Genomic DNA, 19440 nt, shown 5'->3' with positions numbered 1-19440 from the left:
CCCCCACCCATTAAACTAGATACACCCAATTCCAGCAACTGTTCTTTATATTATTAGCCTCCAGTCCCCTAATCATCTTTGTTACTCTTCTCTGTACTTTTTCTAGAGTCTCAACATCTTTTTAAAATTGTGGCGACCAAAACTGAATGCAGTATTCCAAGGCATTTTAAAGTGGTATTAACACTTCACATTATCTTGATTCTATCCCTCTGTTTATGCAGCCTAGAATTGTGCTAGCTCATATTTAAATGATTATCCACTAGGATTCCAAGATCCCTCCCACAGTTACTACTATTGAGTGAAGTACCACCGATACTGTACCTGTGCATTTGGTTTTTCTTGCCTAAAATGGTTTTCTGTGGTAAATCAGGTCATAGATCTTTCTGCCTTTAGAAAAAAATGGTTCTACCAAGGTGATCAAATTCAAATGTTTGAGAAGGATGTAAAGGAATCCTTATGGGTTTGTCGAAGGCATGCCTATATCTTTAAATGTTTAACAGCGATTGTGCTATGGGCTTGAATCAATATTGCTTGCATAAGCTCAAAGAAATATATACAGTACTCCTTCCTCCAGGTGTATCCCTTGACAACAATTTTTTGAGGAAAATTAAGAAGTATTGGCTGGCTCAAAGCCACTAAGGGAACTTCTGTGACTAGAAGTGGACCTGAATCATAGGCTCCCTGGTCCTAATCCAATGCCTTGGTATTTACACCACATTCAAACCTTGCCTGTTCAATTCAGTAGGTTGTGCAATCCATAGACAGGATTCTTTAATGATTCTTCAAGAAGTGAGGCCAATATGTATATTTGCCTATTCTGAGTAGCAACACTGATGGAATGGATTGGCTGAATGGGTGGCTGAAATGATAAATACCTTACTACAAGAGGTAGCTGTTGGGATTCCAGCAGTTACCTCCATTTAAATCATGAGTCTCGAGCCAAATTTCCAAAACTTAAAAAGGATTTATTGGGAGTTAACATGCCATCACTACCTGGGTGTAGCTGATTCTGAGACACATAATTCATTGTCACCCTTGACCCTGGTTTTCCCCCCACCCCCTGGGTGTATCATAATTCATATTCTCCAATGGGACACTTCCATAGCCAATAGTCATCAATCATGCTCTCCAGTTAGAATTTTGTGAGGCAGAAACTTCGGTCACCTAGTTACTATCTTTGAAAACATTTATGGAATGCAGTTTCGGTTTTGCAAGCTGCTGCACTGCTCCCCCCTCCCTTTCTGTTGGCAACTCTAAAAAGACCAGAGAAATATTTTATGAGTTGACAGTAGCTCTTGCAAGAATATCATTAAAGAATATTCTCCCCAAGAATACCTGACCACTCCCTGATATGCCATTTTTCAGTTTCTTCCTCATGAAATAATTCCTCAACTTCAGATCAAACAAAATGGTTTCCTCTCTTTTAAAAGGTGAGCTCTTTATTTGGGAATTTTTCTAAACATGACCTAGAAACCCAACTGTTGACAGTGTCTAGGAGATTGTAGTCAGGAGGGGATGCCAATACAGCCCTTTCTTAAAAATTATGCAGATCTAGTCAACATGACACTTACATATTATATAATACCACCACAGTGCACTTCACACAGTGCTGGCTTTAAAGTCTTTGGAAACAACTGCCTGAAAGATATTGTATAAGCATCCATATGTTAAGAGGGACAGGTCGTCATGGAGAAAATCTATTTATGTGTCTGCTAAGAATTGACACCAACTTGATGGTGCATAATCAATCAATCAATACTTTAACAGGGCTGGCTACAGAAAGCAGACTCTCTTTCTGAAAGAGCTATCCTAGCTTCCAGGAAAAACTGTAACCACTGGTTATGACCTTTTCAGCTCTGAATGATTTAGGACCGTGATATTTTAATGACTGGCTTATCTCATATGATCATCTTCAGAAGCTCTCTTGTTACACCCAACAATTTTTGAGATTCATATTGAAGAGGATCGCTTTGAGGGCTATGCCTAAGCTTTGGAACATCCTTTTCGGGGAGATCTGCCTTGCTTCTTCGCTAACAACTTTTCAGAAGCAAACAATCCAGTTTTATAGGAAGGCCTTTGTTGTTTACTCCTCCCTGCTGTCTGTGTTCTGTGGTATATTTTGGCTACTGCTTTGTGTTTTCTGTGTTTATGCACAAAAGTCATTGTGAAAGATCTTTTTTTTTTAAAGAACTTCCTAGAATTGCAGAGACTGTGTGGAATGTACAGTAAACATAAACAAATTAATAAAATGAAAAAACAAAAGCGTAATATTAGTTATTTATAATCATTACAACACTTAAGAGATTTACCTATGATGTGAACTTTTAAATAGTAATGGTCAATTAAACTGCAAGTTTCAGTTGCATTCAATGTCTTGTTTATTGGATCATAAACTGGAAATTATAAAATCCGCTTTATAAATGCTATCCAGAAAGCATAAAGAAGTACTGCAGACTAATTATCACTTTTATAACCAAGAATTGCTCAGAATACATCAGGTATACTTAAATAATTCACAACCAAACTTGTGGGAACTGACACGGGGAACTGACACTGAGGGGACAATTTAGTTTCAAAGCCCATACAAGAGGTGAACTGCACTCTAAATGCTTTGATCAGAAGACTTTTGGGAAGTCATTAATTAATTAAGCTTCTATCCATAAGAACTCCAATTATAACTGGTGATTTCAGGCTTCTTGGGTGTAAGCGGTAGAAAAGAAAGTTGCAGGATCCAACCTGGATTGGTCACCAGGAGCGGACCCAGTGTCTGGTGACTGATCCACATAAAATCCTGCAACATTATCCTGGGACACGTATATTCACCTTCAATTGTGAGAAAAGAAAATGCTTAGATTAGGGTCTGTCTCTCAGATGCTTCTGAGATTGGGATACAAAGAACCTAGAGTAATGCTCAAAGGGTAATCAATAATAACAGAGAGATATTATCACCAGATAATTCTGACAAATATAATAATTGGAAATAGGATTTTCAACCCTTAGATGGACAGAAAGTTGGAATCGCTCTTTATAATATGTATGCCATTTACTCTGATACATTCTAATATTGTCCACTCAGCAATTCTAAAAGACAAATACTACAAAAAGCGGGGGGGGGGGTATTGTGGACAGGGTGTAATTGAAATGATTCACGTTTTTTCTATATTCTTCATTTCATTTTCACAATATGTTTTGAACCCTATAATTTGCAAACTCCTTGTTGGCTCAGAAGATCTTTATGTTATGTGTGGATTCAAGTTCTAAAGTGGCATGGCAGGTTACAAAATTGTATTGGGCTCTTTAGGGAAGAAGGAGTTGTAATGAAATGCTGTAGAATAAACAGTCACATTTTTATTATTTTACTTTTTATTTGTTACATTTTTATGCCACCTATCTCTCCTATAGGATGACTCTGGGTGGCTTATAAATCATGTAAGTCAGAGGTGGCATTCAGCTGGTTCTGGTTGGTTCTGGTGAACCCATAGTGGAAATTTTGACAGGTTCGGAGACACCCCTTCTGGCTAGCCCCACCCCTCCTCTCCCCGCCTCTTCCAGGAGTCCCCATGTGTCCTATTTTGGCTACCTGGTAAGTGCAGGTAGGCTTACTAGGCCCAAAACGGGGTGCAAGAGGGTGGGGGGGTGCGGCATGCCCTCCCGTGCCCCCTTTTGTATCTCTTGGGACTGCAGGAAGGCTTGCTAGGCCCAAAACGGGGCACAGGGGAGGCCGTCAAGGGAGAAAGTAAGTCTTCAATGGCAAGAGAAAGAAAGAAAGAAAGAAAGAAAGAAAGAAAGAAAGAAAGAAAGAAAGAACATAAGAGGGAGGGAGGAGAGAAAGAAAGGGAGAGAAGGGAAAAAGAAAGAAAGAAAGAAAGAAAGAAAGAAAGAAAGAAAGAAAGAAAGAAAGAAAGAAAGAGGGAGGGAGGGAGGGAGAGAGGGGGGAAAGGAGGAAGAGGAAAGGGAAGAGAAAGTGAATGAGATATGGATGGATGGAGGGAGCGAGGGAGGGAGGGAGGCAGAAAAAAAGGAGAGGAAGGAGGGATCACAAACCTGCTGGCACTAGACACAGCTTCAGAGAATGCTTTGAAATAGCACAGCAATCCAGGACTGGAAAGGACTTCAGAGGTCATTTAGTCCAACCCCCTGTTCCAGCAGGAGACTTTATATCATCTTGGTTATTTTGGTGCTTCTAACACAAAGGAAAATTCCTAGAAATCTCCAGGCATTGCCAACCTGTCTCTCCTAGTAAAAAAGAACAACCCTAGAGCAAAAACTTCATGCAGTATTAAAAGGGAGAATAGAAGAGAGGGCTGCTGTGTATTGTTTAGTGGACTGCTAAATTGGCAAAGTGGACTGTTAAATTTGCCATCCTCACCCAGTCACATGACTACATAGCCACATCCACTAAGCCACGCCCTCACCAAGCTACACCCACAGAACCTGTAGTAAAAAATTTTGAATCCCGGCTATGTTATTTAATTGTGTTTGAGTTTTATTTTGTTGTCTAAGTTGCTTATTTAAAGGGTGAACTTGAATATTGATTACTAACCAATACTTCTTATATTTTTGTAGGTGTAACTGGGTAAATTAGTATAAAAATCTAATTAAGTTCCTCTCCCAAAGAAAGAATATTATCCTGGGCATCTCTTCTAAAACCATCATCCCCACATTGTCTTTAAATTCAGGGAGGGAAGAAATGTTGATTTTTAAAAATAGATTTTTAATAGATTTCTATGAATTATTTTTGTAAGTTTTGTATTACCATATGACATGTTGGCATTGCTTTTGGGGCATATCAGCTGAATCTCCAGTTCTGCTTTAAATCCCCTGTTTACTAATTGTTGGTCACTAAAGTGTTAAGAGTTTTTAATACGTACTCTCTTGGGGAAAACAAATAAGAAATATAGACCTCTTTGGGACTGTACGGGTGTCAAATTCATCGTGAAATCCTAAAATGGGCTGTGTACACATTGTGCCAAAGTAATATAATAGCTGCGCGTGCACACATGTGTGGATGTGTGTGAGTCTTTCAGAACGAAAGGAAAAAAAAGAGGAGGGAGTGAAACTTTGATCTGTCCCAGCTTTGCTTATATTACTTCATGACATTTGTGAGGAAGGCAGAATGAGAGAGAGTGAGGGAGAGAGGGGGAAAGAGAGAGAGAAAGAACAAGAATGTATGAGTTATAGGAAATACTCTTTATATAGTCACAAAGTTGGAAGAAAGTTACTACCGCTATCATTTGGATTCATCCAACTCAGTGCCGGTGTGTGTGTGTGTGTGTGGGAGACAACTAGCATTTATAATGCCTTCTTTTGATGAGGTTTTAAAACAGGCTGGAGACTTTGGAAAGTTTCAAAAAAAGGCCTTCTTCCTTCTGTGTCAGACTGGCATTACCTTCTCCTTTCTATTTGTTGGGATTGTATTTCTGGGACGAGATCCTGAGCAATATTGGTGCAGGATCCCTTGTGTATCTGAACTGAAGAAGCAGTGTGAATGGACTCTTGAAGAGGAATACAACACCACCATTCAAGCCTCGAGCCTGGTGAACTTTTCGCAATGTGAGGGGCATGACATAAAGTGCAATAACGCCAGGCATAATTGTACGTATCCACTGGCTCATCTTACCAACAACAACTTCGCTGGCGAGTCATTTACTACATGCCAGGATGGCTGGCTATTCAAAAAACCTCACTCAACTATTGCCAGTGAGGTAAGTAAAGGCAACGTTATCCAGAAAAATAGGTGTATTTACATAAAGAAAATAAACAAATGTTTGTTATTACTTCTGGTCCATAAATTTTATAAATATATGGTATATTAGATAATAAATACATTGTGCAGTATAAAATTAGATTTGATATTTGGATTATATAGTGTTCATTTCCTATTTTCTACACAGTATACAAGTGTCGTGGATAATACTAGCCTTGTGTCATTGCCTTTTTGAAATAAGTTATATCTGGAGAGAGGGGAGGGGAGAGAGACGGAGGAATGCTATTATAGATGTTGATTTGAATATAGGAATGGGAACAACTTTGAAAATTGAACATATTTGCACACAGACTATACTGTCTCAGTTACAGAATTCTGTCCTTGTCTTCCAGATGAATCAGATGTAATTTCTAATTGGAATACATTTTTTTAAAAAAATGTTTTTTATTGATGGAGCAGGTCAAAGGTTATAAATTCTTTTCCCAGCATCTCCCTTTCAGGAGGTTCGTATAACATGACATGTGAGATTTCTTTCCTTGAGTCCTGGAAGAGCTGTTGTCAGTTATAGAAGAACATACTGATTGAGCTAAGTGGGCAGTTAGCCTTAGCTAAACTAAAGCCATTTTGTTTTAGTTTTTAAATTCCCACCAAATTTCAGGGCAGTTCAGTACCATTTATTTTAATGCAACCTTGGCAAAAATATGAGGCGGGAAAGAAAGGAGGAAGCAATAGCTAGTATCTCAATCAATGCATTTTCAAGACCTAACTAGTGTGCATAGCATAAACTATTACTTAACTACCTAGGCAGTTTAGACAAAATGAATTTTACAGCAGCAGTTCAGTTGTTTTGATAGGGACTGAAAGTAAAAAAAAATCATAAAAAAGCTTTTGAGTGTCAGGAAATACATAATCTGATATTAAATGGCTGGAGGGGGAGGGAAAGTAAGGGAAGAGAAAAGAAGGACTGCTCATATGAGCGATGATGGAAGTTCATTGGCTGTTTATGAATGGTCATTAATTCGGAAGATTCCCAGATTACTAAAATTGCAGCACCGAGTTCAATTAACTAGGGAAGAGCCTTCAGATTATATTATAAGGCTGCAACCTTATGTCAGCCTTATGGGTAGGAATCCCAGTCAGATAAGTTAATACTATTTTATTTAAAGCTGCATTGATGGGATCTTACAAGCCTGAAAGTACAGTCCTCTCCTCTGTCTCCTTTACAGTCTGAGTGGGAAGGTCTCCTCTAAACCTCTTGCCCCACCCACACTACAAATGTTAGGCTATGCCAGGGGTCTCCAACCTTGGCAACTTTAAGACTTGTGGACTTCAACTCCCAGAGTTCCTCAGCCAGCTGAAGAACTCTGGGAGTTGAAGTCCACAAGTCTTAAAGTTGCCAAGGTTGGAGACCCCTGGGCTATGCTGTCTCTTATCTGACCGTTCCCTTGGCAGCATTTCTTGGCCCAGTTTCTCAAGGTCTTTCCCATATATCATTACACTCTGTGACCTCAAAAGTAAATCTAATTGAATGTACCAGGGCTTACTTTTAAGTAGGCTTGTATCAGATTGCACAGAATATTGGCATGTAAGACTACATGCCAAACCACATGGTGATAAAAAAACAATGACTCTTTCATATATTTTTTTTAAAGTTAGAAATAATAGCTATTGACCTGCCCAGCTATGACTGGTGCTCATAGGATCCTCATGAGAGGCAAGAAGAAAGCATGGCAGTCCAGATGCTATTTACTGCTTCTTCCCCTTAGGCAGAGACTTCACAAAATGTCTAAAAACATAAGGGACTAATAGAATAATGAAAAGAATGGATTTATAAACAACAACCACAGAAATCCCTATCAGCACCATACAAAACCAAAAACCAGTGCGGTCATAGAAGAAATAGTAAATAGAAAGAAAATTGCAGGAAGCTTTCCACTAATCTCATTTGTCAATTGAAAAACAACTACTGTAAATGCCTGCTTCCTAGGTCTCATAAGATGACAATGTTTAAAAGAAGGAACCTGGAACATACCTTCCCAATGGGACAGGCAGATGTTCTTGGTAAGGCAGTCCTTCAAGTGCTTATGTACATGCTGCCTTCTAGACCTACTAAAGCTTCCAGGTGGTCTTCAGGAGTAGCCCAAGTACAGCATGTGGCAATAAAAAGAGGAGATGAGAAAGTCATGAGTGACCATGAACAGAGCCTACCAGGCTCAAAATGAGCACAAGTGCAAGAAGCAATTGTGCAAAGCTTTCCACTCCCCATCATCGATGCAACCTATTCTTCAAGCATGAATCACAAGTCCAGCATGAGTCCAGATTGTGCACCAAATCTCAATGTGGCACTGCCCATTCAGAAGCAAAAGTGAGAACACTTTAGATCTCAAATCCAGGCAGTTCATAAACATTCCCTCTTGGAATCACAGCCTCTTCTTCCCCATCCAGACCCTTACAGTCCCCAGATACTGAGACAGTGTCAGGCCTGTCCCAGCCTGGTGTCTTAGGAAAGAAACACCACTGATTCCATTCATAGTGAAAGGGTTACTTTTATTAAAAAGCCAAGGGTAACCAGTACCAAAGCTGGATCTCAAAGTTTGCATGCAAAGATTCATTAGTTCCAGCCCCCTGTAATCTCCCCATTATCTAGTCATATTCGAAGATGTTTTGGGAACTGCCACAGGTGGTATTCAGCAGGTTCTGATCAGTTCTGGAGAACCGGTACCAGACGTTTTGAGCAGTTTGGAGAATACCCCTGACTGGTCCCACCCCCATCTATTCTCTGCCTTACAAGTCCCAGATGATCAGCTGGGTCTTCTTTTGTTGCCCCACACAAGAGAACGGAGCTAGAAAGCAGGTTAGTGGAGTGGGGAGGGAATGGAGATTTTGCAGTATCCTTCCCCTGCCATGCGCACCAAGCCATGCCTACCAAGCCACGCCCACAGAACCTGTAGTAAAAAAAAAATTGAATCCCACCACTGGAATTGTCCCTGCAATGGTTGGGTAGAATGAATAGGCGTTGCAATCCATTTCCAGGTCTGCAGCCTGGGATGTCTTGGGACAGCATGAAGATCACTTTTGATTTCACCCTTGTCTTCCCACAGCTCCCTCCCGCAATGACTTAGGCAAACTGGTATCTAGTGAAGTGTATCTGCCAGTGAAGCATATCTGCAAGTGAAGAATGACAGCTCTGACAGCCACAATAAGAGCAATGGAATATTAAGATAATTAAATGCAATTAAAATTGACTGTCTCTGAATCAAACTCTTATCTAAAAATAAATTTAACCTGATCAGATATACATGGAACAGAAGGCATTCGGTACCAATCCTCTCATATTAGATTTGTGGCTGGTTATTGACTAAAGATCATTTTGAGGCTGTGAACTCGGGGAAGCTGTTCTATCAGCACTAGAAAGATCAGCCTCCTTAACTTAAACCAGACCATTCATTTATTTAGCTCTGTATTATTTCACAAAATTGTAGGTGGGCATTCTTCCCTGCAATTCCTGGAAAACGACAGGAACTGAATTGGCCTTTCATGCACATGGGCTCAGGGACTTGGCTTTTGACAGCAGGTCTAACCCTGACCTAAGTAAACATCTCTACTAAGGCAATGGGTCAGTTCTTATGCACCAATAGGATTTCCTATTAGCTCATGCAATCAAAGTCCCTCTCCATAGTGATTTTTTATGGAATAAACCCTCTGCTGGGAGGATTCAAAAACTGTCAACATAATTCTAGGTTGTCCCAATTTTTTGTCTCTTTCACTACTGATAGTCATACTAGAGAAAAGAAAAACCTGCTCAAATCACAGTTTAAGAAGAACAAATCTCTCTCTATAAAAGTGAAATACCACTCACGCATCATCACAAAATCTCCAGAACCTTAAAGCTTTCAAACTTGAAATTTGACACGGATGTTCCTCTTGGCTTCTAGGTGCTCACTAAGAAAGGGTTTTTCGAAATGACTATCAGAGCATTAGTATTTTGTATATTATTATTAACACATTCTGGTGCTAAGGAGTTCTACTCCCCCTCCCCACCTGAAAAGAAATCTGTTCCAACACAAGCAGAGAGGAGTTTCAGTTTCACAGCACCAAGCAGCTTTAGCACAGAACAGTTGACCTAAGCCACGCCCAGGTTCCTTGCTGCCTCCTTCTTGCTCACACAGCAAATACTATTTCAGTTTCTAAATAGCCCTCAACTCTTTCACACTCTGACAGGATGCTAGCCAGATGAATACTCATGGATGCTGGTAGGCAGAGGCAGATGTTTTCCTCCCTTATTTTCCTCCCCCAAAACTAAGCCCAACCACATAGTTTCGTAGCGAAGCACGGGTATCGAGCTAGTTAGGAAGTAAATCTGGTATTGCCAGGCAATTCTGGTGATGTTGTCAATAACCAATGCATTCTGCTGTCTTTTTTTGCAAGTTTATTTTAGGGAATCCTCATTACATGCGCCTTACGTTACAATGTAAAACACAGAGCACAGTCACAACACCAGGTAGTTAATGCCAGTACAGCAGATAGTTGTAATTAAACTAATTTGCATTATATGCTGGATGTATTTTGTTTTCCTGTAAAAATGCTATTATGAATCTTTTATGACTTCATCATGATTCATCAACATAATCCCACTATCCTACTTTATTAACGTTCATTGAAAAATCAGATAGCTAGATGACCTTATAAAATAAAACAATACAAAAATCCTGAGGATTTTGTCAGGACATAACTCTCCCAGGAAATTTTGTCAAATCCTGAGCTCAGATCCAGCCTCCTGAAATATATCAGTTGTTACCCCATTTTTCCAAATGAGAAGCAAGTAACATTTGTGAGAAAAGAGGAATTATTGCAACACGTTTTCTTGGCTTGTCAACTACATCATCTGTTTTCCTTAATGCAGCTTCCCTGTCACTCCATATCATAGAGGTAAACAAGGTACAGCTTACAGGTGATCTTCCAGCCCTCCTTTTTCAGCCATGACACCACACTCCGATTGTACTGTCCATTATTGATAGCAAAAATGTCGATTTTGAGCTCTGCAATTTTGTATATTTGGAGGAACCAAAATAAGCATATGATGATTGTGCATGTCTTCTTTGCAGTTGGCATACTGTCATCATATAATGATCTAACAAAGCCGTTGGCTTTAAATTTCAAAAATGAAAAATTATTTAATTTCAAATACACTGAGATTACTGTACAGAGGCTTTTTGAGTGTGGAGAAGTGTTTATATGCACACAGATGTGATAGGCATGAATGTGGATGACTCATGCATCAACCATCAACCTTGATTCGTGCATCAACCATCAAAAACTCGGGAGTGGCTTTAAGAGACCACGGAAGGAACAAATCCCTTTTAGATATTAATTTGAACTGGGTATTATCACTGGTGACCCATTCTTAAATATTTTTTTAAAATTTACTCTCTTCTCTCTCTCATATATTGGAATACAGGATCCAGTATGATGACTGGATGATAAACTGTTTGTGTCTAAGAAAGGAGTGGGGAAGGGAAAAGAGGAGCATTAAATACATAAAATAATAAGACTTTTTTTTTTCAAGGCCTAAAATCCATTGTTCCTCTGCTGAGACTTACTGTACTTTTATCCTTCCTCCTGCAGTATGACCTTGTCTGTGACAAAAAGTGGATAATAGACATAACTCAGTCTATACTCAATATAGGATTCCTGGTAGGAGGATTTGTTCTAGGATACGCTGCAGACAGGTAACAATGCCTTATGAACACTTATCTATGGATTGCATTATTTTCCATGACAAATAAGGCTATGCTGTGCATTATGTAGATCAGGGGTGTCGAAGTTGATTTCATTGAGGGCTGCATCAGGGTTGTGTTTGACCTCGGGGGACTGGGTGGGCATGGCCAGGGTGGGTATGGCCAGCTCGACATCACTTGTGTTGGGGGCATCCCTCCTAGACTCCATTTTCAGCTGCAATGGCTTCCTGCATTGCTCTGCCAGAGAAAATGGAGCTTGAGAGGACTGAGGCAGAGGCCCTGTGGGCCTGTCCATTGCAGTTTCCAGGGCGGCCCTGTGGGCCAGATCTAAGCACCCCACGGGCTGAATTCAACCCACAGGCCTTGAGTTTGACACCCATGATATAGATGGAGGGAGAAATACTTTACAGGTAGTCTTTGATTTGTGACCATAATTAAGCCCAAAATTTCTGTTTACTAAGTGAGGGAGTTGTTAAGTGATTTTTTCCCCCATTTTATGACCTTTCTTGCCACAATGAACCTTGCAGTTAAGATAGTAACATGGTTGTTATGTGAAACTGGCTTCCCCATTGACTTTGTTTATCAGAAGGTTGCGGAAGGTGATCCCAAGACTCTAGGGCTCAGCAGCTGCCATAAATATGCCATAAATATTACCAAGCATCCAAATTTTGATCACATGACCATGGGGATGCTGCAACGGTTGTAAGTGTGAAAAACAGTCATAATTCACTTATTTTCAGCACCATTGTAACTTTGAATGGTCACTAAATGAATGGCTGTAAGTAGAGGCTTACCTGTATGTTCTGCATGCCCCTCTCACCCTTCCTCACATTCAAATTCGAGGGAAGGATATTGGAAAGTTGCATTTATGTTTTGCAACAAAACATACTTTTTCTTTCTTGTTCAAATATAGGAAAGTGTGGTTTCTGTCCATTGTAATTTGCTAAGAAACCAACATATCAAAACACTATCCTAGTCAGAGGTGGACAACTAGGGCCCCTTTACATATAGCTGGGCGTTGAAGTCCACAGGTCATAAAGGGTCATTGTTGCCGACCTCTGATCCTATTGATGGACAGAGAGTTCCACACTCTGGAGGCCAGTTCAAATATAAAGCAGTTTATCTGCAATTTCTGGCTCTTGTTCTGACAGCTACAAGTATTTAAATGTAGATGACTAGAATTATGCAAGATTATGATGCTGCATAAACTTTTGCAAAGTTTTGTCCACTTTAACTCTAGTCCAGTCTTTATTATTCCAAAGCCTTCCATGATCTAAGAGTTGTGGGCTACCAAAAGTAACAAAGATAGCAAAAAAGTTGTTTTGTCCCAATAGGAAACCACTGTCCCATATATAGACACTTTTCACCGAGTTTTCTTCCCAGAAAAAGCCATACTTCCAATATTAGGTTTTCTTACGGTGTCTGAAATTTATTGGCTGTCATAGTATGTGGCAGGAAAAGTCATTCTACCAATGTCTGGCAGTGCTTCTAGTTATTATGTGACTCCTGATAGTGTTTTCATCATTTTCAGAGATCCTAAGTCATAATTTTGAACCCTTAAGGCCCAAAGCAACAACAAAATTAATAGTCTGGGATACACTGAACACTTTTGAATATTTGATTAAAATACTAAAGGATAAAAACCTCCAACCCCCTGTATTTCTTGAATGATAAATAGACCATCTTTAATTACGATCATTCATAGGTAGAAGAATGGAGATAATTTTCACATTCTTAACCTTCAACTTCTTATACTTCAAAAGAGTAATAATTTTAAGGCATTTATCTTCACTAGTACAAACAGTGAAGAAGCATCCGATCTCTTCCACAGACAGGCACATACCTAGGATGTTACAGCAATTAATATATGGAGGGAGCTGAACTGGTGTGAGATACCTTGGCATTCAGCTAGGAATTATTCATATTTAGAAGACTTAGCTCTATAGTAGTAACACTATCCTACACATGTTTATGCAGAAGATATTCCCAAATAGTTTTATTAGACAACTTAAATTAATCTAATAAGGCGAATAGCAATGAATGATGCTGATTGAAGGTCATGGAGCTTGTAATTGAATGTATCTGGGCAAAAGTAGTAAAGTGTCTATAATCTGAGAGAAGAAGATAAATTTTGCTAGAGCTTTTCAAAGTTATCTTTTCCTCCCCTTGGTTCCATTTCTTCTTTATTTATTCATTTATTTTGCTTCCCTTGACAGATTTGGCAGAATCACCATTTATCTCTTTTCTTGCTTTGGGGCAGGACTATGTGGCCTAATAGTGGCTTTTGCACCAAACATAGTTGTATTTTCAATATTTCGCTTTCTACAAGGAATCTTTGGAAAGGGAACCTGGATGACAAGCTTTGTACTGGGTAAGGCATGGTATGTTTTCACTTCTTTCCCAATGCAGCTGGGCCAACATACCGAAGCTGAATAGCTTTACTGAAGGAGCTTTGCTGAACTGGATTTTATTGTGAAATTTTTATCATTGTAAAATTTACTATGACATCATTCTGATGAAGGATGGTTTCCTATTGTTTTTTTCTGCTAAAAGCACAGTTTGACTTGTGTGAGCGGCAGGCTGGTGCATGCATGAGTGCCAGCCCACCCCTTGCAGGCCAGTTTCCCTCTCCACCCGCAACCCCCAGGTTGCCAAGCCAGAAGGGTTTGGGACCGCTGCCATAAGACACTGGGAAAATGTGCTAGTACTTCAGCTATGCTTTTTATAATGGATTTCTTGTTATCTTTCAAAGTTTTTGTTTGTCTTTTTGTCAATTCAGTAACAGAGCTGGTTGGTTCAAATCACCGACGGGTCGTTGGAATTGTAATACAGATGTTCTTCACACTCGGAGTTGTGATTCTTCCTGGAATTGCCTATGTGATTCCCACGTGGCAGGGGATTCAACTAGTTACCACACTTCCCAACTTTCTTTTCCTGTTATATTACTGGTAACTCTGCCATTACTTTCCTTTTTCTCCCCCACCCCCAAAATTGTCTTCTGATGCTTTCATGATGAGTGCTATTTAATACAAATAGCAGCTGTTTCTTGCAAAAGAGCCTTTCCCAAGTTAGTTTTTTTTCTAGAAGTTGGACTCTTGGTGTATCTTCAGAGAAGCACATCCAAAAATTATGAATACTATGAGTCCAACACTTATTAATGGCACTAGATGAAGGAAAGCTAAATGAGTTATTGTAATAAGCTGAGAATCATTCTTGTGTTGTGATTAAGACAATTTCTCTGGCTGAATCTCAGTCATTAATTAAAACTGAACTTATATAAGCTCTTATGACATCTACACTATGGAAGCAACAATAATACGGACCTATATTTTGGAGTTATTATATGGATTATTGATTTATATAAGTTTGAAAATAATACTTATCATTATTAACGAACAGCCATAAGTCATCATCCTTATATGCCTATATTCTATTAATATAATTGCAGCTCTTAATAATAAGGTAATTAAGATGTTCAGTTATTAAATTTAAAATAGTCCTAATACATAGTGAAAAAATGGAAATACATTTAAATAAAAAGAAAACCAAATTCATGACAACTAGTAGAGCGATCATGTTTAAAATTTACAATGAAGACACTGAAGTGATGAATATCTTCTCCCTTGTAAGATCATCTATCAAGAGGAAAGGAGCTAGCAGTTAAGAAATATGCTTGCAGACTAGCAATTGATATAGTAGCAGTGAAGATCTTGGAAAAGATATTCAGATGCTGGGATGTATCTTACATCCACAGAATTAGAACCATGGAAACAACATTTTTCCCCATTGTCTTCTATGGAAGTGAAATTGGGATTATGAAGAAGCAGGATAGAAAGAAGGTTTATAGAACTGGTTGTTATGATTCTGTGCAGTTCAGAGAACTGACAAATTTTGTCCCTGGCTGTCCCACCCTCTCCACCTGCCCCTCCCCTCCTTTCACAGTCAATCGTTATCGTGCATGCCTGACATCACTGACTGTGTTCTCCTCCACCCAGTCATTCTTTAAGGTATTTCTTTTTTCCCCTCCCGACGATCAGCTATTCCTATGATCAGCTATGCCGGGATCCTCCTTGCTGTCTTACTGCTTCTCCCAGGAAGCCCAAAAATGGAATGCAGGGGGGGTGCTGCATTTCCCCCCAAGCTCCATTTTTGCCTTCCTGGGCCCCAGGGAAGCCTTCTGGGAGCAATCGCCCCCCAGGAGGCTTCCCTGAGGCCCAGGGGGCAAAAAAATGGGGGGGTGTTGCTGCAAAAAAAGAGAAAGAAGCCACGCCCACCCAGTCACCTGGCTATGACCATCTGGCCACGCCCACAGAACCTGTTGTTAAAAATTTTGAATCCCACCCCTGCACTTGAGGCACAAATGACCAGACTTAAATTACCAAATCTCAGACACATTATGTAAAGACTCTGGGAAAAGTTCTAATGTTGAGAAATTTAGCAGCAGGGAAGATGGATTCAATTACACTGACGATAGGTGAAGTGTTGGAAGATCTGCAAGACCAGGCTGGGGACAAATTGTCCTAGAGAAACTATCTATATGATTACAAGGAGTTGACACCAACCTGATTGCAATTAATCAAACTTGCTGATTATAAAGTGTTGTAAGCCCTAGGCAGAATTTCAGAGCCATCAAATTATGGGTATGAGTCACCTAATAATCAACATGAACTTCTAGATTACTGTTGGCATGATTAGATTCATCAGTTTCACTTAGTTTCACATCACTTAGTTTCACATCAGTCTCACTTCGTTCAAATGTGCTGGATCTCTTGCCTCCTTCACCATATGCAATATCATTTATTGGGTCATAAAAAGTAACAGTAGCTATGCTGGTGTCTCAAGAAAGGTGGGGGGGATATATATATATATGTTTTCTTAAGTTTTCACGGGTATCTATATGTCTGGTATTCAGCTTTGTTCGGGTATTTTCCCACGTCATTATAGTTGTGCTTTTAAAGTTGTAGCGACATTTCGGCAGAATCTCATCTGCCATCATCAGGCTTCTGTATTGTGTTTGTCCGTGAGTCAGGCTTTCACAGCCGTTTCTGTTTTAAATTTGGTGCTAGCTTACTGCTGTGTTAGAATGGTTTTTTTTCTTCATCCTGATTGGTTGGGAGTTTTGGTCTGTGTTTATTGGTCTTGGAGTTTGCTGTGTTCTGCTTGATTGGTGTTTCTAATATCTTCTGTCTGTTTTGTAGTGTTTTTTTGTCTTGATTGGCTGGCAACATTGTGTTTCCTGTATTGAAGGCTTTTAGTGCGGCTTGGCTTCAAGTAAACAGACAACTATCATTTATTAGGAAGCTAGGTTTCATCTGGGTGCCTGGTTGGGGTGTGTTTGAGCTGGAGGTATATGGTGTGTCCTAGTGTACCATCTGTTTTTTTGTAGATTAGTACATCTAGGAATGGTAATTGTTTGTTTGTTTCCGTTTCCATGGTGAATTTGATTTTGGGGTGTGTGCTGTTTAGGTATGTTAGGAAATTGTTTAGGTTTTCTTTTCCATGGGGCCAAATAACAAATGTGTCATCGATGTATCTTAGCCATAGTTTGGGTTTGTGGGTGGCATTGGCTAGGGCTCTGGATTTGAATTCTTCCATGAACAGGTTTGCAATGATGGGTGACAGTGGTGATCCCATAGGGGCTCCTTCAATTTGCTTGTATCTTTGTCCTTTGTATATGAAATATGTGTTCATTAAGCAGTGTTCTGCTAGTTCCATGAGGTGTTTGGGTGGTTGGTATTTATTTTTGATGATTTCTAGGGTTTCTTTTATCGGGACTTGAGCGAATGGTGAAACCATGTCGAAACTTACAAGGAGATCTTTTTGTTTCATGTGTAGATCTTTGATCATTTCCAAGAGGTGGTATGAATTTTATACACATGAAGCTGCTGCTTCAGCATGGGGCTGTAGCTGCTTTGCTAGGTATTTGGCTAGGTATTGTAGTGGTGCTCCTCTTGAGCTGACTATGGGTCTGAGAGGTATGCCTTCTTTGTGTATTTTTGGGAGACCGTATAGTTTGGGGCATCTGGAAAACAGACCCCCCCGATACCTCCAGCTCAAACACACCCCAACATCATCTGGCTTGTGTATTCTGGCACAGCATAGGCTAGCACCAAATTTAAAACAGAAACGGCTGTGAAAGTCTGACTCACAGATGAACACCATACAGAAGCCTGATGATGGCAGATGAGATTCTGCCAAAACGTTGCTACAACTTTAAAAGCACAGCTATAATGACATGGGAAAATACCCGAACAAAGCTGAATACCATACATGTAAGTACCTCGAAAACTTAAGAATATATATATATATATATATATATATATATATATATATATATATATATATATATATATATATGTATGTATGTATGAATGTATGTATATGTATATGTATATATGTGTGTATATATGTATATATATATAAAACAATCTCAACCAAACAAACACAAAAGAGTATGAAACCTTTTGGAAAGATATTTCAAAAAGCAGGAAAGGGGGGTTGGGGGGGTGGACGAAGTGGCCGTATTTGTAAGAGTCACTTTCACCAACAAAAGAAGTTTTCAGGAGGGAGAAAGAAAGTCTGAGTGCCAGGAAAGAACTGAAAGGCTGAAGAACTCATTAAGATGCTGATGAAGTTTTGGCATTCTTGCAGGCAATAAATCTGATCTGCTGACAGCTGCCGACTCTTCCTCATTGGTCTCTCGGTGTTGTTGTTTTTTGGCAGGCTTGTCCCTGAATCTCCACGGTGGCTGATCACTCGCAAAAAAGCCAAGAAGGCCCTGCAGATTATGCAGTCCATTGCCAAGGAAAATGGACAGAGCCTTCCAGTGCATTTTTCGGAGGTACGAACTGTAATTTAATTTGTAAAATGTGATGTTATTACCTTACCACCCAGGGTGGTGTACGATACGCTAAATTTAAAGTAAAACAACCCATGCAACAGACCCAGGGGTTCTGGGGGAAACAAACCACCATCTCACAAATCAAGCAACCCTTCAGGGGCCCACCACCCGCTTTAGCCCAAGGTCTGGGAAAAGAGCCAAAGTTTAAGGACTCGTCTAAATACGGTCAAAGTGGAGCCAAACAGATCTCGGGGAGGGGAGCAGTGTTATTCCAGAGGACAAGCGCTATAACTGCAACAATGGCTAAAACTTTTATCACTGTATCTTAAAGAAAATATTCTGTAAAAATAACTCTTGCCATTTGTTTAGACCAGGGGGCCTCAAACTTGGCAACTTTAAGACTTGTAGACTTCAACTGGCTGGAGGATTCTGGGAGTTGAAGTCCACAAGTCTTAAAGTTGCCAAGTTTGGAGACCTCTGATTTAGACAAAGTCTTCATATACATTCACAGGCTAAGCCCTGGGGAGTGGTTCAAAGCATAGGATCCAAAGGTGGTATTCAGCAGGTTCTGAACAGTTCTGGAGAACCGATAGCAGAAATTTTGAGTAATTTCAGAGAACCAACAAATCCCACCTCTGACTGGAGATTTTACAGTATCTTTCCACTGCCACGCCCACCAAGCCACACCCACAGAACCGATAGTAAAAAAAATTTGAATCCCACTGTGATAGGATTCCCCTCAGCACAGATGTCCTGTAGTTAAGGCAAGAACAGCTTGTAGGCCACATGTATATGTGTTGCTATCAGCCATCAAATTTCTTTGAGGTGTTACATCAGGAAGCCACCTAGTATTTAGGGGAGACTTCTCCCCATTATATTCTTCAGTTGTTTCATGGCTCTGAATTGCCTCCCATTTCTCCTAGATTCCAGTTCAAATGGGAGGAAAAAAACTGAATGCCACTTGTAGCAGTGTTTTGGTTCTTCAGTTCATGTAAGGTTCCCCTCCTCTGTCCATTGCTTCTAACCAGAGCCTATGTTTATTAACAGAGCCCCACAGTCTTCTGGTGATGTCCTCACGTGTTTTCTATACGCAGTTTAAACATTGTACAGTTGTAATATTAATAAGATTATTCTCAATAGTTCTCTTTCTTTCA

General features: G+C 39.8%; 1 protein-coding gene across 1 annotated transcript in view; it reads left to right on the top strand.

Annotated features, from left to right (window-relative positions):
* The first annotated feature begins 5006 nt into the window (after positions 1-5006).
* The window catches only part of SLC22A3 (solute carrier family 22 member 3), a 37523-nt gene continuing 23089 nt past the window's right edge, over positions 5007-19440 (top strand). Inside the window, exons 1-5 of the mRNA XM_026705084.2 lie at positions 5007-5705; positions 11333-11436; positions 13662-13816; positions 14225-14393; positions 18169-18286. Of these exons, the coding sequence (XP_026560869.1) occupies positions 5298-5705; positions 11333-11436; positions 13662-13816; positions 14225-14393; positions 18169-18286 (954 nt within the window). The 5' untranslated portion in view covers positions 5007-5297. The remainder of the gene's footprint in view (positions 5706-11332; positions 11437-13661; positions 13817-14224; positions 14394-18168; positions 18287-19440) is intronic.

This window comes from Pseudonaja textilis, chromosome 1 (genome assembly GCF_049901715.1).
Source record: "Pseudonaja textilis isolate UNSWEBS1 chromosome 1, rPseTex1.2, whole genome shotgun sequence".
NCBI classification, from domain to species: domain Eukaryota; kingdom Metazoa; phylum Chordata; class Lepidosauria; order Squamata; family Elapidae; genus Pseudonaja; species Pseudonaja textilis.
The sequence above is the reverse complement of the archived record's forward strand: the minus strand, read 5'-3'. Positions and strand labels throughout refer to the sequence as shown.